The following is a 26,348-nucleotide window of genomic DNA, read 5'->3' as shown; positions in this document are numbered from 1 at the left end:
AATCATACTTCACAGAAAACAATGAGTAGAAAAATACACTGGATGAGCTTAACAGCAGATTCACCATTGTAAAAGAAAATATTAATGAACTTGAAGGCACAATAGGAAACATCCAAATTGAAATACACAGAGAAGAAAATTCTTTAATTAAAGCATCACATTTGAGGGATCAGTAAGCAAATGGACTAATATATTTGAGTAACTGGTGTCCTAAGGGATGGTGGGCACCAGAAGAAATATCTGAAGAAATAATGGCTGAAAACTTTACAAACAATGAAGACAATAAACCCACAGATCCAAGAAGCTCAACAAACTCCATGCAGAAGTAACATGAAGAAAATTACATCAAGGCACATCATAATCAAATTGCTCAAAACGAGTGAAAATGAGAAAAATCTTAAAAGCAGCCAAAGAAAAAATACATGAACGCAGGAACAAAGAAAAGGATGACATCAGATTTCTTGTGCAAGTGAGAAGACGGTGGACAACATCTTTAAAGTATGAAGAAGGAAATCCAAAAGAGGGGATATATGTATATGTATAGCTGATTCACTTTGCTGTATGTACAGTAGAAACTAACACAATATTGTAAAGCAACTATACTCCAATAAAATAAAATAGGTAACCAACAAGGACCTACTGTATAGCACAGGGAACTCTGCTCAATACTCTAATAACCTAAATGGGAAAAGAATTTGAAAAAAAGGAAATACATGTATATGTATAACTGAATCACTATGCTGTACACCTGAAACTAACACAACATTGTTAACCAACTATACTCCAATATGATAAAAATTTTTTAAAAAAATAAACGAGATACACTGAATGTTAAAAAAAAAAAGGTACCAAGAGAAAAAGTGTCCACCTAAAATTCAGTACACCACACAACTATCTTGCAGAAATGAAAGAAAAATAAGGAAATTTTCATATATCAAAAGAAAGCATTTCTCACCAACAGACTCACATACAAAAAGTTTTAGAGGACATCTCTCAGGTTGCAAGAATTAAAAAAAAATTTTTTAATGAGATAAAATTTGCATAACATGAGTCACCATTTTTAACCATTTTACAGTATACAATTAAGTGGTTTTTAGTATATTCATGATTTTCTGTAACCACCACCACTATCTAATTTCAGAAAATTTCCATCACTCCAAAAAGAAACCCCATACCTCCCAATGCACCTCTTCCTCCATCCCCTGGCAATCATTAAACTACTTTCTCTATGGACCTGCCTGTTCTGGAAATTTCACCTTAATGGAATCATACAATATGTGGCCCTTTATGTATGTCTTCTTTCGTTTAACGTAATATTTTCAAGGGTCACCCATGTTTTAAGATGCTTCATTACTTAATTCCTTTCTTTAAAAAATAATTTATTTATTTTTGGCTGCGTTGGGTCTTCGTTGCTGTGCGCGGCCTTTCTCTAGTTGTGGTGAGCAGGCTTCTCATTGCGGTGGCTTCTTGTTGCAGAGCACGGGCTCTAGGCACATGGGCTTCAGTAGTTGTGGCATGTGGGCTTCAGTAGCTGTGGCTCAAGGGCTCTAGAGCGCAGGCTCAGTAGTTGTGGCGCAGGGGCTTAGTTGCTCCGTGGCATGTGGGATCTTCCCAGACCAGGGATCGAACCCATGTCCCCTGCATTGGCAGGCAGATTCTTAACCACTGTGCCACCAGGGAAGTCCCTTAATTCCTTCTAATATATGAATAATACTCCATTGCATGATGTATTAGTTACTCAACCTGCCATAAAATATGACAGACTGGATGGCTTAAATAACAGAAATCTATTTTCTCACAGTTCTGGAGGCTGGAAGTCCATGATCAAGGTGCTGTCAGGGTTGGTTTATAGTGTGATCTCTCTTCCTGGCTCCTATGCAGCTGCCTTTTCCCTCTGTCCTTGCCTGACTCCTTCTCTTTACACACACAGAAATAGAGAGCTGTGATGTCTCTTCCTCTTCTTACAAGGATACCAACCCTATAGGATTAGGGTCCCACCCTTCTGACTCAATTAACATTAATTACCTCCCTAAAGGCCCTATTTCCAAACCTAGTCACATTGGGGGTTAGGGCTTCCACATATGGATTTTGAGGGGGACACAATTCAGTCCATAACACATGGATATACCAAATTTTGTTTTGAATACCAAATTTTGTTTATCCGTTCATCAGTTGATGGATGTCTAGGTTGGTTCCACTTTTTTTAAAAAATAAATTTTTTTACTTATTTATTTTTGGCTGCATTGGGTCTTCATTGCTGTGAGTGGGCTTTCTCTAGTTGTGGCGAGCAGGGCTACTCTTCGTTGCAGTGCGCAGGCTTCTCATTGCGGTGGCTTCTCTTGTCGTGGAGCACAGGCTCTAGGTACATGGGCTTCAGTAGTTGTGGCATGCGGCCTCAGTAGTTGTGGCTTGCAGGCTCTAAGGCTCAGGCTCAGTAGTTGTGGTGCCTGGGCTTAGTTGCTCTGCGGCACGTGGGATCTTCCCAGACCAGGGCTCAAATCCGTGTCCCCTGCATTGGCAGGCAGATTCTTAACCACTGCGCCACCAGGGAAGTCCTGGTTCCACTTTTTGACTATTATGACTAATGCTGCTATGAACATTCATGCCAGGGTTTTGTGTGGATATATTTCATTTCTCTTGATTATATAACTTTGAGTGGAATTGCTAGGTCATATGGTAATTTTATGTTTAACTTTTTGAGGAACTGCCAAACTGTTTCCACAGTGGCTGTACCACTTTACATTCCCACCAGCAATTTATGAGGGTTCCAGTTTCACAACCTCATGAACAGTTGTTATTGTCCTTTTCTTTTTTTAAAAAAAATACAGCCATCCTAGTGGGTTTGAAGTGGTGTCTCATTGTGGTTTTGGTTTTGATTTGATTTCCCTAATGAATAATGATGTTGAACATCTTTTCATGTGCTTATTGGCTATTTGTATATCTTCTTTGGAGAAATGTCTGTTTGAGTTATTTGCCCATTTTTAAAAAAATAAATTTATTTATTTATTTTTGGCTGCATTGGGTCTTCGTTGCTGCGCACAGGCTTTCTCTAGTTGCAACAAGTGGGGGCTACTCTTTGTTGTGGTGTGTGGGCTTCTCATTGTGGTGGCTTCTCTTGTTGCAGAGCATGGGCTCTAGGCATGTGGGCTTCAGTAGCTGTGGCTTGTGGGCTCTAGAGCGCAGGCTGTTGTGGCGCATGGGTTTAGTTGCTCTGCGGTATCTGGGATCTTCCTGGACTGGGGCTCGAACCCGTGTCCCCTGCTTTGGTAGGCGGATCCTTAACTGTGCCACCAGGGAAGCCCTATTTTCCCATTTTTAAATTGGGTTGTTTTTTCTTTTGTTTTTGAGTTGTAGATCTTATAGACTGTGAGTACTAGATTCTTATCAGGTGTATGATTTACGTACACTTCCTCCCATTCTGTAGGCGGTCTTTTCAGTTTCTTGATAATGTCCTTTGATACACCCTAAAGTTTTTTATTTTGATGGAGTCCAGTTTATTTATTTTTTCTTTTGTTGTTTGTGGTCTTGGTGTCATATCTCAGAATCCACTGCCAAATCCAAGCTCATGAAGATTTACTCCAATGTTTTCTTCTAAGTTTTATAGTTTTAGCTCTTAAATGTGTACCTTCAATCCACTTCAAGTTGATATTTTGTATATGGTGTGAAGTAAGAGTCTAACTTCATTCTTTACCATGTGGCTATCCAGTTGTGCCAGCACAATTTCTTTTTTTTTTCCTATCTGAATTTGTTTTTGATTGACATATAGTTGATTTACAATATTCTGTAAGTTTCAGTTGTACAACATAGTGATTCACAATTTTAAAAGGTTATACCCCATTTATAGTTATTATAAAATATTGGCTATATTCCCTGCCAGTACCATTTCTTAAAGAGACTATTCTTCCCCCATTGAATGGTCTTGGCACCCCTGTTGAAAATCAGTTGGCCATAGATGTGTGGATTTATTTCTGGACTTTTGATTCTATTCCTTGGATCAGTATGTGTTCTTATGCCAGTACCACACTGTTTTGATTACTGTAGCTTTGTACTATGTTTTAAAACCAAGAAGTATGAATCCTCCAAATTTGTTCTTTTTCAATATTGTTTTGGATATTCAGGATACCTTGCATTTCTGTATGAATTTCAGGATCATTTCTACAAAAAAGGCAGTTAGAATTATGATAAGGTTATACTCAATCTGTAGATGTATTTAGGGAGTATTGCCATCTTAACGATATTTAGTCTTCCAATCCATAAAGAGGGTGTCTTTCTATTTCTTTAGGTCTTCTCTATTTTCTTTCAATAATATTTTGTAGTATTCAGCATACAAGTCTTACACTTCCTTGGTTCAGTTTATTCCTAAGTATTTTATTCTTTTTGATGCTATTATAAATGAGTTGTTTCCTTAATTTCATTTTTGATTGTTCATGGGTAGAAGCTAGAAGAACTTTGAGAAGCATGATAGAGAAGACATAAATTACCTTGAACAGACTTAGTAGGAATCTGGATTTGGAGGAAGCTGTAGGGGAGGGCTCAGAAGGAAATGAGGAACATGTTATTAGAAACTGGAAGTAGGGAGATGCTTGTTATTTTGTGGCAGAGAGCTTAGTGAAATGGTCTCCTGTGGTCACATGGAAAGCAGAACTTTTAAGTGATGATCTTGGTTGTATAGCTAAGGAGGTTTCCAGTCAAAGTGTTGAAGGTGAGGCCTGATTTTTTTCTTGCTGCTTATAATCAAACACGAGATGAGAGAGATAAATTGAGGGAAAAACTATTAAACATAAAGAAACCAGGACTTGATGATTTTGAAAATTCTCAATCTCTCTAGATGGCAAAAGATTCTAAATAAAGGAAGGCTATCAGACCCCCAAAATTCTACTGGCAGGAAGCAGCCTAATAAAATTACTTAGCTACAAACATGTGCTATGTTTCATGAAAAAGGAAGGATGACTCAGAGGTCAAAACCAAGAGCTCAGAGGGTAGAGCAGAAAGCTGAGAGGATTATTTCCAGGCCTTAATTAAAACTTAATGAAGGAACTCCCAGTATTTTCACAGCTGGATTTCAGAATTGCTGTGGACCCTTTTTTACTCTCACCTCCCTGACCCCAGCCTTTTAACTGGAGTGTCTATAATGGTTATCTTTTTCCTGGCCCACTATTGTATGTTGGGTGTGTTGGGGTCAAATAACTTGTCTCTAGGAGTAGAATGGCTGGATTATATAGTTAGATGTTTATATACCTGTGTATATAAGCTTTAGTTTCATAGGTTTATAGATGGAAAGGAATTGTGCCCCAGTAATTTCACTTCCTGTATTACATCCAGGAACTTCATTCATACCAGGACCTGATTCAAAGTCTTTGGAGCTGATGCTGTAATAGATGATTCTCTTGGAAACCTTTGAAGGGAGTTGAATGTACTTTGCCTGTGGGAGCATATGAATCACTAAGGGCCAGTGGGAAGACTAGTGGACAAATTCCAAGGTGCACCCCCCACCCCCCCACCATGATTCTCAGCTGTTGATGTTCACACCTTCGTTTAAACCCCTCCCTTTGAGCATGGGCAGGACCTGTGACTTGCTTCAGATCAAAAGATGATGGTAAAAGTGATGGGATGTCACCCCCATGATTATGTTATATAAGTTTCTGTCTTGCTAGCAGATTAGCTCTCAGTCTTTCTTGCTGGCTTTGGAGAAATAAGCTGCCATGACTGCTACAGCTACAAGAAACTGGATGCTTCCAAAAACACACAAAAGGGGAAGTGGATCCTTTCCTAGTTGAGCCTCTACATGAGAACCCAGCCTTAGCCAACACCTTGATTGCAGCCTTGTGTGATCTTAAGTAAATGACTAGCTGGCTGTTCCTGGACTTCTGACCCACAAGTCTGTGAGATAATAAATGTGTGTTGTTTGAAGCTGCTAAGTTTGTGATAATTTTTGTGCAACATAGAAAATCAATACAGACAGTTCTTAAGAAGTTAAATATACATTTAACCATATAATTCAACGATTTCACTTGAAGAAATCTACCCAAGAGAAAAGGAAATATGTGTCAAAATTCTTGTACATTAGTGTTCATAACAGCATTAATAGTCCAAAAATGAAAACAATCCAAATGTCCATCAACAGATAAATGGATAAACAAGTTGTGGAACAATGGAATACAACTCAACAATAAAAGGAATAAATTACTGACACACACAGTGACATGGATGACTGTCAAAATGATCACACTGAGGGAAAGAAGCCGACAAAAGAAGAGTAAATACTACATGATACCATTTAAGCAGATAACTTGTCATTTGGGGATGGTGGGTCAGGTAGGGGCAGGAGGGAGGGATTACAAGGTTATTAACTTTGAGGGTAATGGATATATTCACTGTATTGATTGTCTCATGGTTTCATGGCTGTATACATAGGTCAATTTATCAGATAATACACTTGAAATATGATTGGTTTATTGTATATCAATTCTTCAATAAAGCAGTTTTTTAAATGTATTTGCACATGTTTTTTCTCACAAATAATTATATTCAAAGAGAAAGCACAATCTCTATCTAGTCATCATAGAGTAGGCCTTGTTACTTATGCACTCATTCCCAGATACTTTCCAAATATCTGTTAGTTTCTATGAGAAATACAAATATGATTCTTTAGTACTAATGAACATATAATTTAATAGACTGGTTACGGTTTGGAAAGCATAAACAATTATTTTTTTATATTGTTTTCACAAAGAGCCTTACCAGAAGCAAATCCCTCCCAGTGACTACGTGTCAGCTGCTCCATACAGCTTAGGACCTTGCTCCACACATCGTCAAACACATAAGCAAGGACATCCTCTTTCATGCAGTAAAATGGAGCAATAGGTGGGTACCCTAATTTCTGTTTCTCTGTAGCTGCTTCTGATTTCTTTCCATGAAACCCCTCTTCCCTGTTAACAGAAGCAAGAAGGAAAGACTTCATGGTTATTCTTCACTGGGTGTTCACCACTGTCTTTTGGCTGCTTAGGAGTGTGATTTATGCTCCTCCCCGCCACCACCCCCTTCCTCCCCGCATATATAGCACAGGTATTAAATAGGCTTGTGAACTAAGGGAGTTTTCAACAGAGGAGACTCTGCATTTCCCTTTTTACATCCATCCCACCCCACCCCCCTACTCTGCCAAAAAAATAGAACAAGAAAAAGAAGACAGAATCATTGTACTTTTTTAAGCTTTAAATAGATGGGCATTTAAAATTGATCAACAAGCAACCTATGACAATTAAGCACACAAAAATACTCTTTTTGTTGTAACTGGGTAACATTTAGATTAATATTAACTTGACACATTTAACGATGCGCATATAACTGTGATTATGCTGCATAATTATTTGAGGCAATGATTCATTAGGGAAGTAGTCCACATAGATTATTAAAATTAGTATACTTTTACTAATCCAAATAAACATTTGGTAATTGGCTGTAAAGGAAAAAGAGGGAAGCCCAACAGCACAGGAAAGTACTCTGAGACTCTTCTGGAGACTGTGTATCTATAATCCAGAAACTTCCAGTTAGGCAAGTCTGTCTCTTCTCTGGCAATGAGTGCCAGTAGCCCCAGATTTCTGGGGGAAGAAAATTTGGCTGATGGATGTGTTTATCTATGACAGATGTATTATAAACTAAGACAAAGCAAATTCTGGAACTGGCTTGGGTGGAGAGAAGTACCTTTACAGTGAAAGTTACTCCTGGGGCAACAAAGTGCTCAAGAATGAAATAGGAAACTGTAGGCAGGTAAGAAGGATGCTAAGAGATTTAAGCAGGGCAGCCAGACTCCCTTTGCTTCTCCTTTCCCAAGGAAGAGCTAGCCTGGCATTAAGTGGCAGAGGAGGCTGATTAGCATTAAATGTATTTCAATTTATATTTCTTTTTAGAGGAGATAACATAAGTCATATGATAAAAATTCATATTGTATAGAAGGAAATATATGTATGTAGTGAAAAATAAGTCTCCTACATCTCTGTCCCCCAGTCCCCATTCTCAGAAGCAAACACGTAGGTCCAGAGAGATAGTTACATTATACACTGTACTGCACCTCACTCTTCTGTCAGTGTATCTTGTCCATGATCCCTATCAATGTATATAAATCTGCCTCTTTTAAAAAATAACTGCAACAAACAAACAAACAAAATTAACTGCAGAGTATTCCATTGGATATACCATAATATATCTAACTAGACAGTTATTGATCAACTAACCTTTGCTTTTATAATCAATACTGCAATTAATACCCTTCTACAGATATTCCTCAACTTACATATTGGGTTACAGCCCAATGAACTTATGAAAATATCATGTCAAGAATGCATTTAATAGGCCTAACCTATTGAACATTATAGCTTAGCGTAGCCCACCTTAAATGTGCTCATAACACTTACATTAGCCTACAGCTAAGCAAAATTATCTAACGCAAAAATTATTTTATAATAAAGTGTTGAATATCTCATGTAATTTATTGTATACTCTACTGAAAGCGAAAAGCAATGGTTGTATGGTTTTAAGTATATTGGTTGTTTACCCTCATGATTGTGTGGCTGACTGGGAGCCACAGCTTGCTGCCGCTGCCCAGCATCCCGAGAGAGTATCATACTGCATATCGCCAGCCAAGGGAAAAAAAATCAAAATTCAAAGTACAGTTGCTACTGAATATGTATCACTTTTGTACCATCGCAAAATCAAGGAATCATAAGTCAACTCATCTTAAGTTGGGAACAATATGTATGTACTTCTTTGGCTACATGGATATTATATCTGTAGGATAAATTCCTATAAATAGAATTATTGAGTCAAAGGGTATGTGCATTTCAATTTAAAGAGGTGGTATACATAGGATCCAGAAAGTATACTCTCGGGCATTTATCCCAGAGACATAAAAATTTTTGTTCATATAAAAATCTGTGCGTGAATGTTCATAGCAGCTTTATTAATAATAGCCAAAAGCTAGAAATAGCCCAGGTGTCCTTCCACAGGTGCACAAACTGTGGTACATCCATACCATGGAACGTGCTGACAATAAAGAAGAATAAATTTTTGATAAACCTAAGTAAATAAATAAATAAATAAATAGGTGGTATAATTCTCCAGTAGTGAAAGAATATGCCTCTTTTCTCATTCAAGGAATTATTAACCTCCTTTATCTTTTGTTCTTTGATAGTCTGACATGTAAAAGAATACTCATTATAGTTTTAATTTGTATCTCTAATTGTGAATGAATTCCATTTCATATATTTAAAATCCATCTTCTTATAATGTGAACTATTCATGTTCTTTGTTTCATCTTTAATCTTTTCCTTACTGATATACATATTAAGGAAATTAAGCCTCTGTCTATGCATGAACTGCAAATATTTTTGCCAGTTTGTCATTTGTCTTTTGACTCTATGAATTTTTTCTATGCAGAAATACTATTTTATGTAGTTTTTTAAAGAATTTCTTAAATGACTTGTAGATTTTGTGCTATGGTTAGAAAGACCTTCCCTATTCCCAAGTTATTTAAAAAAAAAATCTTTCATATCTCATTTTCTTCCAAACTTACATGATTTCATTCATCACATCTCAATATCTCAGTGATATCTCTAAAGACAAGACTGCCTTTCTAAAAATCTTCCATTTTACCTGAAAATTAATTTCGGTTTACTATCAGGAAAGGGGAAGAGATGCCCCAGGGACACCTATGAGCCATGAACATCACATTTTAAATTAGTTAAATCTGCTGTATTTTTTATAAGCTAAAATGAAGGGAAAAGACCTTTGAGGAAAAAGGAAGAGAAAATATGGATAATTTGACTCAGGCCAGATGAAGTGAAAGGGAAGGGGGCAATCTCTGCAAAACCAAAACAGCATACTTATGATTCCCTTGGAACAATGAGCTAGCTCAACGGTGTTATGTTTGGAAATCTGGGTTGTGTTTACCTGACCCTAGGACTGTATACCTTGAGCATGTAGTAAACATGGCTCAGTAGGAAATATGGGAAGAAGTCCAGAATCATGTGACACTAACTAGACCTAACCACAGCCTCACAGCCTAAAATGAAATTCTCACTTCTAGATGTACTACTGTGACTATCAATTCTGAGCTTTTAAAGGCTTAGAGGAATAATTTAAGAGTTTAATATATCAGAAAAGTAGCATGGAATAGTGAGGAGAGCACTGGATTTAGAATCAGATGAATAAAGTTTTCATGAGTTACTGGTGATACTTTACAAAGAGGAAAATCAAATTATGTGGAGAAAAAATTCATTTAAAAAATGTTTAATCTCAGGAAGAGGCAAATGACGTGTGTAGGAAGAAAATATACAAGGAAGACTGGTATGTGAAAGCAATAGGAATTTATATCAACTAAGTACATGACACTGGATAACTGAGAACTAATAGAAAAGAAATAAACAGACATCAACTTAATTATAGGTAGTATTGGTAGTATACTTTAGAAAAAATAGATATTAACAACAAAATAGCAGGGGAGTAAAAAGTTTAAAAGACATAATACTCACATATCTGTGTGGTCGAATGCTAGGTATTCCTCTATTATTCCTTCCGAGAAGATTATACAGTCTTCCTCTTCTCTTTCCATAGAACACAAGCTAGGGGATTTGGCAATGGAAGATGCTTTAGGAGCATATGAAGATGAAAAATGTAACTTCTTTCCCCTAATACCAAATCTGGAAGAGGAAAAATATTAATTATGTTCAACATAAACAGTTCTCAAAGGAACTCATTCGTACAAGTTTCAGCTCAAGGTCCCTTGCCCTAGTGACACCTTCCTGGGCTACTCTAAACCTTAATACCTGTTATTTCTCAGAACAGGAATAAATAAATACTAGCCATAGACCCACTCTGCTTAGGTATATTATGCACTATTGAATACTGCTTGCTATCTTTTCAGATGCAACAGCTATGGCTATAAAATATTTTTAAAAATCTAATAATATTTACATTCATAATTAGCTCTTTAAAGTACCTCAGGAGGTTATATGCTTATTTCAATAACTCCGTCATTGTTCAAAATGTATACTCCTAAAGGGCAAGTATCTTCCCTTACTTCTATTTAAATTTCTCATCCTACCCAGGTATTCAACGAATATATGATGACGCCTTCACTTCAGCAGGTTTAGTTTGGAGAAAGTCAGTCAAATCTGAGCAGTACAATTTTTTAAATGGCTCTCAGTTTAACCAAATATTAAATATAACCAATGTATGCTTTGTGTTATTCTTTATACCTTTCTGTACCTTAAGTATTTTTTAAACAATGAAAAAAGAATAAACCTATGGCACTTTTCAGCAAGGCTAGTGGGAAAATCTTTTTGGAAGACATTTTGGAAATATGTATTAGAAACCTTAAAACAGAAATACACTTTGATTCAGTGGTTTCATTTGTAGGGGATTTCCTTCGAGGATATGACCTATAAGATTTAGCTATAAAAATTATCATCACAGAACTGCTTATAATTGCTAAAATTCAAAACTGGCCCAACTGTTTCAAAATATAGGATAGGGGATTGGTTGTTTAAATAATGGTATATTCATGCAGTGGAATTCTATGAGGTTACTAAATTAATGTTGGGGGACAAAATGGAAGATTCCCATAATAAAATGGTAATTATAAAAAGATTATAAAATATGTACAGTAATTTCAAAAAACTCTATACATATGTGGCAGAGAACGCTAGGTGCCCCCAATATCGATTCTCCCTGCCTCTCCTAATACATCATGCCAATTTAATTCAGGAGAGCAATACACGCACCTCAAAGATGACATTTCCCACCACCTTGCAGCCAGATGTGACCAATGAGATATGAGCAGAATTGTTATGTGGGACTCTGGGGAGGCTGTTTAAAGAGAACTGGGTTAGCTTTAAGGGGTGCCCTTTTGCCCTTCTGCCTTTCCTGCTACCTGGAAAGTGAATGTCATGTTTGGAACTCTATCAGCTGTCTTGGACCACCAAGAAAAACCCCAAAACTCAGGAAAAGTATCCTGGGCTAGCACAATGTAGCAGAAAGATGAAATGAGTCTAGGACCCTGAAAACACCATACTACCACTGTACTATCTTTAGATACCCTTCCTCCAGACTTCTTTTAAAAGAGAAATTTCTCTGTTATGTAAGCCGTTAAATAAGGTGTATTGTTCATAGGAAGTGGTTGGAAGGGTATTAGGCCAGACTGTGAAGTACTTTGTTAACTTTGGCTAATTGATAGCAATGGAATTGAAGTTTTTAAGAAGGGGAATGACAGCATCCTTGCTTTAAAAGATCACTATGGTGGTGATGAAGAGGATAATGTGGTTAGGAGGCTAGTGCAAAAGATGAAACAAGAGCTGGTAAGCTGATGAGAGCCTGGACCATGGCAGGAGGCATGGGGGACAGAGAGACAATAAGAGATGGGAAAACAATTTGAAGAACAAATATATCAAAACCAGCTGGTATTATCGTTTATAAAAGTCTCTAAACTTGAGACTTTAGGTTTTTTAAGTCTCTGTTCTGAAATTCTAAACAGTGATACCCAAAATCTAGTCAACAGATTTATGGCAATCCATGACAAAATTTTTACGGATCCACATCAAAATGAGCAAAATAAGAACAATGCTCAGTAAGACTACAAAATGCCCTTTCTTGAAAAGGACTGTCCTTATTTTGAGACATGCTTTTTTGTGTTAATATGTCATTTCTTTTATAAAACAGTGGTGTTAGTATTTTTTTTCAACATGACAACATGACAAAATTAAAAGCTGTCAAACCCATGTCAAACACTGCACTCCCAGCATTCCTTATGTTATTGTGCTACTGTATCGTTCCATTTGTATTACTAACCAATCATTTTTTAGTCAGTGGTAACTAATGGAATTACTTGCTCTGAAAAAAAAATAGGCTTTTCTAACAAAGTATAGGCCTTTTTGTCAGTTAAAAAAATTTTCAGTTAGATGAGAAGGAAAAGTGTTCCCATTTCCCCTAAAGCTGCAGCAAAGAACAGATAGTATTCTACATCATAAAGCTGTCTTTGCAAATGTTGTTTCTAACAAAGGGATCTTTTAAATCATCAGACTTCAGAGATTACCATGTCTGGAAAATAACCTTTAACTTCTAAAATGTTTGTAATTCTCTTACTTACTAAAAAAATAACAGTGGTCTTATCTAATAATGTATTGCCCTGATAGTAATATTTAAGTTCAGATCTGTTTTCTTGTGAGCGGAAAGAAATCATTGCCACTTTATTCTTCTCCCACATGCATGGAGGATAAAATGACTTTGCTGGGTTTCTTATTTAAACAAAGAGTTTAATTGGGAGCCAGCCCTCAGGTGTAGGCCTTAGGAGGCAGAATTCTGCAGCCTTCATGGAGGTGATCACTGCAAGGCCCTCCAGGTTGGCTAGGAGGAACAAGTGGCCAAGAGCTCTCTCCTTCCTGACTAGGATCTGAAAAGTACAATTAACCACTCTCAACTCCATTTCAGACCAACTTATCTTCCAGTGGACCTCTAGCGATGATCAAAATAGAGGAAAGTTACATGAAGTTGTGATCTCATGATGCCAAAAGGAAGAAAATATAACTTAGTACACTAGGAAAGGAAATATGATTGTGGATGGCCCTACCAGTAGAAAAACGGAAAGAGAACATCTCCATGGTTTTGGAGAGCTTCAGAAAGCTCTTTATGTCTGAAAAAGTCTGATTTGTAATTAGCTTGACTGGGCTCTTGCATTTAGGACAGTTGTAAAAAAAAAAAAATCAAAGAAAATGAAAGCAAAAGCTATAATTTGTAATGAGTGACATGAGGGAGGTGGGCTTAGGAGAAACCATACCATGTCACTTTAATGATTTTTTAAAAACTGTGGTGAACAATATAAGATTAAATACACCATCATAAGCATTTAAAACCATACAATTCAACAGTGTTAAGTATGTTCACATTATTGTTCAACAGATCTCTTGAACTTTCTTATATTGCAAAACTGAAACTCTGATATCCATTAAACACTCATTGCCCCTTCCCCTTCCTCCCCTCCCTTTGGCAACTCCGCTTGTACTTTCTGTTTCTATGATTTGACTACTTTAGATACTAAAGATGGCTGGAATCATATTGTATTTGTCCTTTTGTGACGGGCTTATTTCACTTAGCATAATATCTTTGAGGTTCATCCCTATTGTAGCATGTGACAGGATTTCCTTCTGTAATATTCCATCGTATGTATATACCACATTTTCTTTCTTTTTATTGTATTTTATTTATTTATTTTTGGTTGCGTTGGGTCTTTGTTCTGTGCACAGGCTTTCTCTAGTTGTGGCGAGCCAGGGCTACTCTTCATGGCGGTGCATGGGCTTCTCATTGCAGTGGCTTCTCTTGTTGCAGAACACAGGCTCTAGGCGCATGGGCCTCAGTAGTTGTAGCATGTAGGCTCAGTAGTTGTGGCTCGTTGGCTCTAGAGCGCAGGCTCAGTAGTTGTGGCGCACGGGCTTAGTTGCTCCACAGCACGTGTCCCCTGCATTGGCAGGCAGATTCTTAACCACTGTGCCACCAGGGAAGCCCCCCTTTGTCCATTTATTAATTGGGTTATTTTTGTTGTTGTTGTTGAATTGTAGAAGTTCCTCATATATTCTAGATACTAGCTCCTTATCAGACATGCAATTTGCAAATATTCTCCCCCATGCCATAAGTTGCCTTTTCACTCTGATGATTGTTTCTGTTGACGCACAGAAAATTTAGAGTTTGATGTAGTCCCATCTGTCTATTTTTGCTTTTTGTTGCCTAAGCTTTTGGTGTTCTATCCAATAAATCATTGCCAAATCCAATATCCTGAAGCTTTTCCCCTGTGTTTTATTCTAGGAGTTTTAATAGTTTTAGGTCTTCCATTTAGGTCTATAAAATCCATTTTGAGTTAATTTCTGTATATGGTATAAGGGTCCCACTTCATTCTTTTGCATTCTTTCCCCAGCACCATTTGTTGAAGAGACTGTCCTTTCGCATTGTGTAGTCTTGGCGCCCTTGCTGAAAATTATTTACTCATATACGCAGAGGTTTATTTCTGAGCTCTCCATTCTTTAATGATTTTTTAAGGGTTATAATTCTGCATATAGTCATATACTTTAGCAACTTATTAGATATTATAGTTAATTTTTGTTGAGGTATGTATTTAAAGTAAGGGTAGGTAAGCCCCTTAAGCTAACTTGAAGCAGATGACTGCATAGTTTCTTTTCAAATGGAAATGTCCTCAGACTCATCTTCTTCATGGTCCTTTTCTGGGCTGTGTTTTCTCCTTATGCTGCCACCATCTTCTATTGTTATAAAGTTCCTGGAATTCCATTTTGACCTAGACACTAATTCGTCTTGATTGATAACATTGTTTTGCCACCATAATATCAATTAATTCATTTTCATGGAGTTTGTTTTCATATAAATATGATTTAGTAAAAAAAAAATAAGTTGATGCTAACCATGTTCTACGCATTGTACGAGGTGTTAGAGATACAAAAAGGAAGAGACTGTATTTTTGTGTTGTTTATTATACTACTCTCCTCTGGCCCAAGAACTCCTCAAGAATGGAAGCTGGACCGAATACCTTGTTTAGTACATTTGAGATTTGAAAGAAATCCAGTGTGGGAGGATTAATGAATGAGAGAGAGAGTGACAGAAGATAAAGGTAGAGATGTAGGCTGGGGCCAGCTTATGATATAATTTTAGATTTGTATCTTAAATTCACTGGGAAGCTATTGAAGATTTTTAAGTGGGGACAGAAAGGATTAACACTGAACTTTAAAAGGAGAATCTGATGTAATGTGGAGGGGCAAGAATGGATATAATTTGAAATGTTATTTTTGTAGAAAGTAGATGATCAACCTCATATTTTATGGAAAACTGATTTGTTAAACTGAAAAATATCAAAATGAATTCTTGACACATTTTTTCACACCACTTATTACAAAAAGTGGCAGAATTGCAGCATCATCACCAACTTACATACCCTCACTACCCAAATTTTGTTCTCAAATACTAGTAGCCTCTCAAAGGAATCAGATTTCCTTGAATTTCAGCTGATACCATGCCTTAAAGGAAGAAACAATTTTTTTCCAGGATGGGCCTGGAGCATCCTATTGTAACCAGAAAACAAGGAAACATTCAAGACAAAAACAAAGGAACTAGCTTGACATGGCCAAGTTGTAACAATTTGAGCATCAATAATAATTATGGTTAATTAAAATATATAAATATTTTGAAACGCAATGAGTTCATTAATGGTACTCAAGATAGAAAGTATCAAGTATGGACAAAGTGGTAGTGATAGGAAAATAAATATGGATTATATTTAATTTGTTATTATTTTCAATAAGTAGTGACGTGCTAATATAGCTGAATAACTTGTTTCATTTAAATATATGTCTGTATATAAAGTATAGATAGGTAATTGTTTCATCTGTATAGTAAAGAAAGGTAATTATTGAAAACTGTAAGTCAAATAATCCAGAAAAGCAGAACGAAAAATAAGAAGCACCAAGCAGCAGTGGTGGTAGCAAGTAAAAAGGAAAGAAAGGTTGCCTGTACTAAGTTGCAGAATGATGATTTAGCCAGATGTCCTAAAAAAGGAGGAGCTAACTGCTCAGATTTGTTCCTTATTTCTTTGGAATCTCTAAATGGAACTGCTATTTATAGTTATAAAATAATAAGGCATATATAAAGTTTATACTAATAGATCAGGTAAATATATCTTAATAGCAGGACATAAGTTATGTAATTTTGGTCAGTGAGAATTAAAGGATACATCATTTCTGTGGGAGACATTAGTTTGTAAAAGTCTGACCTTTATATAAAAGGAGTAAACTTAAAAAGGCTTATTGATGTAATACATGAGGTTTAAATTTAGAAAGAAAGCTCAGCCTAGTGACCAGAAGCTTGAGCTTAAATCACTTTGAAAGAAGTAAACAAATCCCATTCTCTGACCAAAAATCAGTTAGTTGATAACCCAGATCTCATAACCTTAACTGACCTAAGACAATAATGTTTTACTTTGTGGTCTGATGAAATTACTACAAGCCCCAAAAGGCATCAAAAGAAAGTATTACTACAACTCTTAGAAGGTATCAGTATAAGTAAAATTACAGTCTTAGGAAAAAGTAAAGGAATTTATTTATTTACTTATTTATTTATTTGGCTGTGCTGGGTCTTAGTTGTGGCACATGGGATCTTTAGTTGCGGCATGCGGGCTTCTTAGTTGCAGCATGCGGACTCTTAGTTGCAGCATGCATGCAGGATCTAGTTCCCCAACCAGGGATTGAACCCAGGCCCCCTGTATTGGGAGCACAGAGTCTTATCCATTGGACCACCAGGGAATTCCCAATATTTTTAAAAAGTAAAAATAAAAATAAAGAGTTTGAGGTGTTAAAGAATTAGCCATTTTAGCTAGTGTACTAATTACCCATTTTAAGCTGATAAACTAATACCAGTTTAACTTCTATAAAGAAATTAAGTTTTAATTAGTATTATATGTTTAAGAAAATGACTTTTCAGAATTTTTTTCAAAAAATTTTAAAGTCTGTTTCTTAGATCCCTGAATTTCTTTAAACCAGTCTATCTACACATTTATTCCAAGAGGGAAGTGCCTAGATTTATAGATGGACGTAGATATATATGAATCTGAATAACCCTTAAATCCTAGAGAATGTCTTACTTTTGAACAAAAAACTAAGTAACAGAATTCTAATATGCATAAAGACTATGGTCAATCTTACAGAATTTGCTGTGCTTTACTAAATACCAATAAATAGGAAGTATTTTAATCCCTTAGTATAACTGGTAGAATATAATACTTGCACATTAGAATACATAAGTACTTACATATTAGAATACTTACATAGTAGAATCTCTTTCTTGAGACATTGTTGCCTCATGTGAAGCTGAAACAGCAGAAGGGGATCTAGGATACAGTCCATAACCTTCACTTGGAGTGATTATCTGCCTACCCAGAATCCTTCAAAGTGAAGAACATAAAGAGATAATTAAGCACCTTCACCTGGCATACATACAAAATGTAGGTATTTTTGGAACAAATTTGATGGCTCTACATAGAAGTCTAGTACATACTTAGTCCGTTACTGATTTAGAATGATTCTTGAGAGAAATGTGAATCCAGAGCCTTTTTAAAGGTATATCTCTCTCCTATACAATGGAGATAGAAAGGATAAAGCTTTTCCACCCCACTGAAAAAAATCCAAGGGAACTGGGCAAACATTTGTAATTTTCCCTCCATCCCCTATAGCAATCTTCATTAAATTTGCCAAAGTGGGTGAAAGCCAGGCCAAATTAGTGAAAACTGAATTATATTCTTAAGAACATGAAGCTTTATAAATTTTAAGTATGTGTAGTAAGTGCACTAATGCGGTTTCTAAGGAAAGCTTCCTAATAGCCTATGTTTGCTTTCAAGTATACATGCATAAGAATTTACTTATAGACAACAGTGTAATCAAATACATTTTCTGACCCTCTTGTTCAAAAGCAAGGCTGTTTGGACAGCCATAGTACACAGATCACAGTTACTGGTATAGAAGTTGTTTTTACTTGATTAGGACAATATAGGTAGTTATGAAAACTCTGAGAAACTTCCATCAACATGAGTTTTCTGTCATCTGAGGCTTTATACCACATTGCCTCATTTATATAAATCTATGCCCATAGAGATTTCAGAATACAAGCTTTCTTGGAAATCTGCTCTTCAAATTTTAGTATTAGCCATGAATATACAAGGGCTCCAATACCTGAGGTGAGGAAAGCTACATGTCCACTGTTGGCACTCTTCTTGTAGACTTTTAATATGTACACTCAACTTCTGCTCATACAAGAGCTCGTCAATGGCTGTGAACATTGCGTGGACTTTTTCAGTGGCATTTTGATCAAGTTCCTAAAAGAAATTATCACCCCAAAATATTTAGATGAGCTTCAATCTCTGTTAATAATCATAAAGGTTGAAAGCAATCAGATTCTGTTTTATTTTCAATATTTAGTCCACTTGTGTGAAAGAAAAGTTAAGTTAGTGAGTTTTGGGATCTTACAATATTCAGATGGCCTCCCTATTCCTATTTAAAGAAAATTTGTGGAAATATCTACGTTTTTAAAGTAACATTTTCTTCATCAAAAATATCCAGAAAAGTATAAAGAAAGATAAAAATTACCAATAATTCTACCACTCAAAGATAATGATTGTTAATTTTATTATAGTTGCTTGGTTCCAGTATTCTTTTTAGAGCGTAAGGTAGACAGTCAATCCCATATATATATTACTTTGTAGTCTGCATTTTTCACCTGACAGTTTACATTAAATCTTTGCCCTATAATTTATCCTTTTGCAGCAGCCAAAAGGATGGCTATAAAATGTGAATCTGATCATGTTATCTGATTCTCTGCTTACTCTCTACTTCATCTGTTTTTATGTTCCCTTTTACATTCTGATGGAAGAAAAGTTACACCTTTTTTTCTTTTTGCGGTACGCGGGCCTCTCACTGTTGTAGCCTCTCCCATTGCGGAACACAGGCTCCGGACGTGCAGGCTCAGCGGCCATGGCTCACGGGCCCAGCCGCTCCGCAGCATGTGGGATCTTCCCAGACCGAGGCACGAACCCATGTCCCCTGCATCGGCAGGCGGACTCTCAACCACTGCACCACCAGGGAAGCCCCTAGGTGATTTTCTTAGTTCTCTCATTCAATTCACTACTATTCTGTTTCACTGGGTCCAGTTTACATATAGTAGTTATGTCCAGTTATCTACTCAGATATTTCAAATGCTATTCATGTCTAAGATTTTAAACTGAATTTTCATATCTGTCTTTTCTTAAATTAAAATCTCTACCTGCTTTGTTTTAAAACCTCCAATAATTTTAATGGATGCTATCTTATCCCTTAACTCTTTGAGTATTTAGAAAGTTTAATAAACCTTATTGAGGAATAGTTTACATACAATAACATTTCAAGTATCTACAGCACAATGACATTTGACAAAGGTATTCACCCAAGTAACCACCATTGTTTTCCAGATGTAGAAGAACATTTCTGATACCCCAGAATGTTCCCTCATACCCCTGTGCAACTGAAGTTTCCTGTTCCCCATGTCATGAAACCATTGATCTGATTTATAGCACTATAAATTAGTTTTGTCTGTTACAGAACTTCATATAACCAGGATCATGCAGGATGTACTTTTTTGTGTTTTGCATTATATACATATATCAAATTATTACTCTGTATACCTAAAAGTAATGCAATGTTATATGTCAACTATATCTCGATTTTTAAAAAGAAAAAAGAAAAGGAGAAAAAAAGACATGAGATACATTGTGAGGATAAAATACACAAAACTTGATGACGGATTCAGTGAGAGAGGTGGAATGTTTTTCAGCAGAATGTTTTTGAGGTTCACCGATGTTGTTGCATGTGTTAGTATTCATTACATTACATTCACTACATAGTATTGCGTTGTAAGAATATGCCACGATTTGTTTATCCATTCTCCTGTTGAGGGACATTTGCATTATTTACAATATTTTTTATTATGAGTAAATATATGAACATTCATGCACAAATCTTTTTCTGGACATATATTTTTATTTCTCTCAGATAAATACCTAGCAGTAGAATTACTGGTCTTATAATGAGTGGATGTTTAATGTTAAAATAAACTACTAAAACTATATCACAGAATAAATGTACAGGTTAGCACTCCCACAAGAAATGTGTGAGCATTAAATATGCTCCACATCCTGGCTAATACTAGGTATTGTCAGTCTTTTTAGTTTTAGCTATTTTAGTGAGTGTGTATCATGACCGTTTTAAATTTGCATTTCCTTGATGATAATGATATTGAGCATCTTTCTATATGCTACTTGGCCATTCATATGTTTTCTTTTACAGAGTGTCCAAGCTTTTTGCTCATTTGTTTTCAACTGGTCTATTTATCTCCTTCATATGGAGTTTTAAGTTTTGGATGCAAGACCTTTGTCAGATATATGTATTGCAAATATTCTCTCCCAGTCTGTGGCTTGTTCTTTCATTTTCTTGATAGTGTATTTGGGAGCACAAAAGATTTTAATTTTGATGGAGTCAAATTTATCCATTTTTTTAGGCTTGTGCTTTTGTTGTGTCATATCTATGAATTCGTTGCCTAATCCAGAGTCTTGCAGGTTTTCTCATACGTTTTCTTCTAAAAGAATGACAGGGGCTTCCCTGGTGGTGCAATGGTTAGGAATCCGCCTGCCAATGCAGGGGACACGGGTTCGAGCCCTGGTTTGGGAAGATCCCACATGCTGCAGAGCAGCTAGGCCCCTGCACCACAACTACTGAGCCTGCGCTCTAGAGCCCGCGTGCCTAGAGCCGGTGCTCCGTGACGAGAGAGGCCACCGCAATGAGAGGCCACCGCAATGAGAGGCCCGCACACGGCAATGAAGAGTAGCCCCTGCTCACCGCAACTAAAAAAGAAAGCCCACGCGCAGCAACAAAGACCCAACACAGCCAAAAATAAATTAATTAATTAAAAAAAAATAGAATGACAGTTTTTGCACTTACATTTAAATTTATAATTAATTTGAGTAAGTTTTCTGTATGATGTAAGGTAAGGGTCTGAATTCATCCAATTTGCATATGGATATCCAATTGTCCCAGCAACATTTATTGGAAAAAATATCCTTTCCCTGTTGAATTGTCATCACTAAAAGTCAATTGACCATAAATATGAGTTTATTTCTAGATTCTCTATTCTGTGCCATTGAATTATAGGCCTATCCTTATGCCATTACCATACTGTTTTGATTACTGTACCATTAAGTTTGAAATGTGATAGAGTAAGTTCTCTGTCTTCTTTTATAAATTAATTAATGTACTTTATTATTTATTTTTGGCTGAGTTGGGTCTTTGTTGCTGTGTGCAGGCTTTCTCTAGTTGTGGCGAGCGGGGGCTACTCTTCATTGTGGTGCGCGGGCTTCTCATTGTGGTGGCTTCTCGTTTCAGAGCATGGGCTCTAGGCACGCGGGCTTCAGTAGTTGTGGCTCGCGGGCTCAGTAGTTGTGGCGCACGGGCTTAGTTGCTCTGTGGCATGTGGGATCTTCCCAGACCAGGGCTCGAACCCGTGTCCCCTGCATTGGCAGGCGGATTCTTAACCACTGCACCACCAGGGAAGTCCATGTCTTCTTTTTCAAAATTGTTTTGACTAATCTGGGTCTTTTGCAATTCCATGTCAATATGGATCAGCTTATCAGTTTCTACAAAAAGCCTGATGGGATTTGAATAGGGAATGCATTGGATATATAGATCAATTTGGGGAGAAATGCCATCTCAGTATTTAGTTGTCCAATCCATGAACATGGAATGTCTCTTATTTGTTTATATTTCATTTTTCTCAGCAATGTTTTAAATTTTTCAGTGTATAAGTCTTGTTCTCCTTTCATTAAGTTTATCCCTAACAATTTTTTGTTCTTTGTGAATTGAATTTATTTTTAATTTTCACTTTCAGATTATACATTACTAATGTGTAGAAATACAATAGGTTTTAAAAATTTAGATACAATTCCCATACGATGAAATTCATCCTTTGAAAGTGTAAAATTTAGTGGTTTTAGTGTATTCCCAGTGGTTTGTAGCATATGCACAGTTGTGCAACCATCACAACTATCTAATTCTAGAACATTTTCACCCCAAAAGAAACCCTGGCTCCATTAGCCATCACTCTCCATTCCTCTCTCTGCCCAGCCCCTGCCCACTACTGATCTACTTTCTGTCTCTATAGATTTGCTCCTCTGGATATTTCATATGTATGAAACCATGTAACATGTGGCCTTTTGTATCTGGCTTCTTTTACTTAGCATGTTTTCAAGGTTCATCCATAGTGTAGCATGTATTAGTATTTCTTTCCTTTTTATAGCTGAATAATATTACATTACATAAATATACCACATTTACAATTGATTTTTGTAAATTGATCTGATATACTGTGACCGTCCTGAACTCATTTCTTAGTTCTAGTAGATGGAGTTGGGGTGGGGGCGGAGGGAAAATTTTAGGATTTTCTACATCATGTCATCTGTGAATGAAGATAGTTTAACTTATTCCTTTCCACTGTGGATGGCTTTTACTTCCTTATTTTGGTCTATTGCACTGACTAGAACCTCCAATACAATGCTGAATAAAGGTGGCAAGAATGGACATCTTTATCTTGTTCTGATCTGAAGAGGAAAATATTCAGTCTTTTCCCATTACATACACTATTAGCTTTAGGTGCCTTTTGTCAGGTTGATGAAGTTCCCTTTTATTTTCTAGTTTTGTGAGAGTTTTTATCATGAGTGGGTGTTGGATTTTATCATATGCTTTTTCAAAGTGTCTATTGAGATAATCATGTCAGTTTTTCACATTACTATAATGTATTAATTTAATTTTCTGATGTTGAACCAGCTGTGCATTCGTGGATAAATCCCACTCAGGGTAAATAATCCCTTTATGTTGCTAAATTAGGTTTGCTAATAATTTAAAGTTTTTTGTATAATTTCAAGAGGAATATTAATGTGTAGTTTTCTCTTCATGTGATGCCTTTGTCTGACTATGGTGTTATAGGATGGCCTCATAGGATGATTTAGGAACCATTCCCTCTTTTCTGAAAGATTGGTATTATTTCTTCTTTAAATATTTAAGCATATATAGAAATACAGTTGACGTTTTTATACTGACCTTGTATCTTGTGGCCTTGTTAAACTCATGTATTGGTGCTAAGCAGTTCTGTTTGTTCATTTTGTGAATTCCTGAGAATTTTTTACATACAGAATTCTTTTCTTCTGGTGTCTTTGTCTGGCTTTGGTATCAGGGTAATATTAGCTTCACTGAATGAGTTGGGAAGTGTCTCTTCCTCTATTTTCTGAAAGGGTTTATGAAAGATGGTTATTATTTATTCTTTGAATATTTGGTAGAATTTACCAGTAAAGCCATCTGTGCCTGGGCTTTTCTTTGTAGGAAGATTTTAAATTACTTATTTAATTTCTTTAATTAATATATATCTGTATGGATTATTAATGTCTTTTTGAGTCAGTTTGGTAATTGTATCTTCCTAGAAATTTACCTGTTATATCTAAGTTATCTAATTTCTTGACATGAAGCTGCTTATTATATTTCCCTAGTCCTTTTACTTTCTGTAAGGTCAACAGTTATGTCCTCACTTTTATTTCTAATCTTGTTCATTTATGTCGTCTTTTTTCTTGGTCAAAGTAGCTAAAGACTTATCAATTTTGTTGACTCTTCAAAGAACTTTGACTTTATTGAGTTTCTCTATTGTTTTTCTGTTTCCTGTTTCATTAATTTCTACTCTCATCTGTATTATTTTATTTCCTTCTTTCTGCTTCCTTTGGATTTAATTTGGTCTATTTTAGTTTCTTAAGGTGGAAGCTTATGTTGTTGATTCAGTATGCTCCATTTTTCCGTAGGCACTTTTGTTCTGTTGAGGTATAATTGACATACAACATTATGTTAGTTTCATAACATAATGATTCAATATTTGTATATTTGGTGCATTGATCTCCATAGCACATCACCATACATAGTTACAGAAGTTTTTTCCTTATGATGAGAATTTTTAAGATCTTTTCTCTTAGCAACTCTCAAATATGTAATACAGTATTATTAACTATAGTCACCATGCTGTACATTACATCCCCATGATTTATTTATTTTATAACTGGAAGTTTGTACCTTTTGACATGCTTCACCCATTTCACCCAACCCCGCAACACCACCTCCGTCATCACCAATCTGTTCCGTGTCTATAAGCTTGATTTCTTTTTCTATAGGTATTTAAAGCTGTAAGTTTCCCTCTAAGCACCACTTTAGTTATGTCTTATAAATTTTGATATTCTGCTTTTCCATTTTCATTCAATTGAAAATATTTTCTAACTTCCCTTGTAGATTGTTCTTTAACCCATCAGTTATTTAAAAGAACAGTGTTTAATTTTCAAATACTTGGGGATATCCCAAATTTATATCCATTGTTGATTTCTAACTTAATTCCAACATGGTTGGAGAACATACCTAGTACAATTTCAATCCTTTTAGATTTATGAAACTTGTTTTTTGTATGCTTGAAGATTATATATTCTGCTGTCATTGGATAGAATCAATTAGGTCAAGTTGGTTGATAGCACCGTTCAAGTCTTCAATATCCTTGCTGATCTTCTGTTTAGTTGTTCTATCAAGTATTGAGAGTGGGGTATTGAAGTCTCCAGCTACAACTGTTATGTTTCCCATTTCTCTTTTAAATTCTGTAGTTTGCTTCATATGCTTTAAGGCTTCGTTGTTAGATGTGTATACATTTATAACTACTTTATTTTCCTAAAGAATTGGCCTTTTTATCATTATGGAGATGTCCTTTTGTTTCTAGTAGTATTTTATGTCTTAAAGTTTACTTTGTGTTCAAATTCAAGCAGTTTTTAATGGCTGCCTTGGCTCTTAATTTCTGTGCCGTGGCATCTCCTTTGTATTTGTGTGCTGACTCATAGTCAGCCATTTGTGTGTGCATAGTTTGGGCCCTCTCTGGTCTCTCCTGCATGGATATGTGGAGAGTTTATTAGGGCCTCCTACGACTTATTTCCCAGACCTCCTTAATAAATTTCTGGATAGTCTGCCAATCCATTTTTTGCCCTAGCTAGTATTGAAACCTCAGACTATCTGAGCCACTGTTTTTCCTTGTTCATATGCTACCGAATGTGCTACTGTTGTTGACAATGCTATTGAACTTAGAGTTCATCCAAGTTCCATTCCAAATCTATTGAGCCCTCTCTGGTGGTGAAGCTGCTAGTTTTCATAGTTTGTCCCTTTAAAGTTGAACAGACTCTTATTGTTCCTAACTCAAAGTTCTATTGATTTTCATGAATAACTGCTACTCCATTTGCTGTGTACCTTTAGTCAATTTTCAGAATCCTGAAATGATTGCTTTAGACAATTATATCCAGTTTATTGTTGCTTTTGGGGAAGATTTGTCAAGCTACTCACTCTGCCACACTATTTAGAAGTCCCATCTCATAATTTTCTTTTATTATATTGTCTTTGTCAGGTTTTGGCATCAATATTATGCTGACCCATAAAGTGAATTGAAAATGCTCCTGTTTTGGGGAAAAGTTTGTGTGACTGTTATTTCTTCCACAAATGTATGTTCTTCCACCTAAGCCTAGAGCTTTCTCTGTGAGAGTTGCTTGATTTAGTTTAAGAGTTTTACAACTATTCAGATTTTTGAGGAATTTGTCCATTTCATCTGAGTTATGGAATTTATTGGCATAAAATTGTATATATTATTCTGTTAATATTCTTTTAATGTCTGTA

The 26,348-nt window shown here is 36.0% G+C and overlaps 2 protein-coding genes across 10 annotated transcripts in view; one reads left to right on the top strand and one right to left on the bottom strand.

Moving 5' to 3' along the window:
• The window catches only part of DNAJC9 (DnaJ heat shock protein family (Hsp40) member C9), a 34,113-nt gene extending 22,951 nt beyond the window's left edge, over positions 1 to 11,162 (top strand). Inside the window, exon 5 of one of the 2 annotated variants that reach the window (XM_033434131.2) lies at positions 11,103 to 11,162. In XM_033434131.2, the coding sequence (XP_033290022.1) occupies positions 11,103 to 11,147 (45 nt within the window). In that variant the 3' untranslated portion in view covers positions 11,148 to 11,162. Of the gene's footprint in view, positions 1 to 5,322; positions 6,496 to 11,102 lie in introns of those variants that run through there. The other variant, XM_033434130.2, reaches the window with a different exon arrangement.
• The window catches only part of FAM149B1 (family with sequence similarity 149 member B1), a 62,980-nt gene that overhangs the window by 16,568 nt on the left and 20,064 nt on the right, over positions 1 to 26,348 (bottom strand). For 6 of the 8 annotated variants that reach the window (XM_033434124.2, XM_004273128.4, XM_033434126.2 and 3 more), the window contains 4 exons: positions 18,768 to 18,910; positions 17,867 to 17,983; positions 10,527 to 10,694; positions 6,742 to 6,929 (listed from right to left, as the gene is read on the bottom strand). In XM_033434124.2, coding sequence (XP_033290015.1) covers positions 6,742 to 6,929; positions 10,527 to 10,694; positions 17,867 to 17,983; positions 18,768 to 18,910 — 616 coding nt within the window. Of the gene's footprint in view, positions 1 to 6,741; positions 6,930 to 10,526; positions 10,695 to 17,866; positions 17,984 to 18,767; positions 18,911 to 23,714; positions 23,899 to 26,348 lie in introns of all 8 variants that reach the window. The other 2 variants (XM_049697290.1, XM_049697291.1) reach the window with 1 other exon arrangement.

The sequence above is a fragment of the Orcinus orca genome, chromosome 14 (assembly GCF_937001465.1).
Source record: "Orcinus orca chromosome 14, mOrcOrc1.1, whole genome shotgun sequence".
NCBI lineage: Eukaryota > Metazoa > Chordata > Mammalia > Artiodactyla > Delphinidae > Orcinus > Orcinus orca.
Note: the sequence above shows the minus strand (reverse complement) of the source record. Positions and strands in the feature narration are given on the sequence as shown.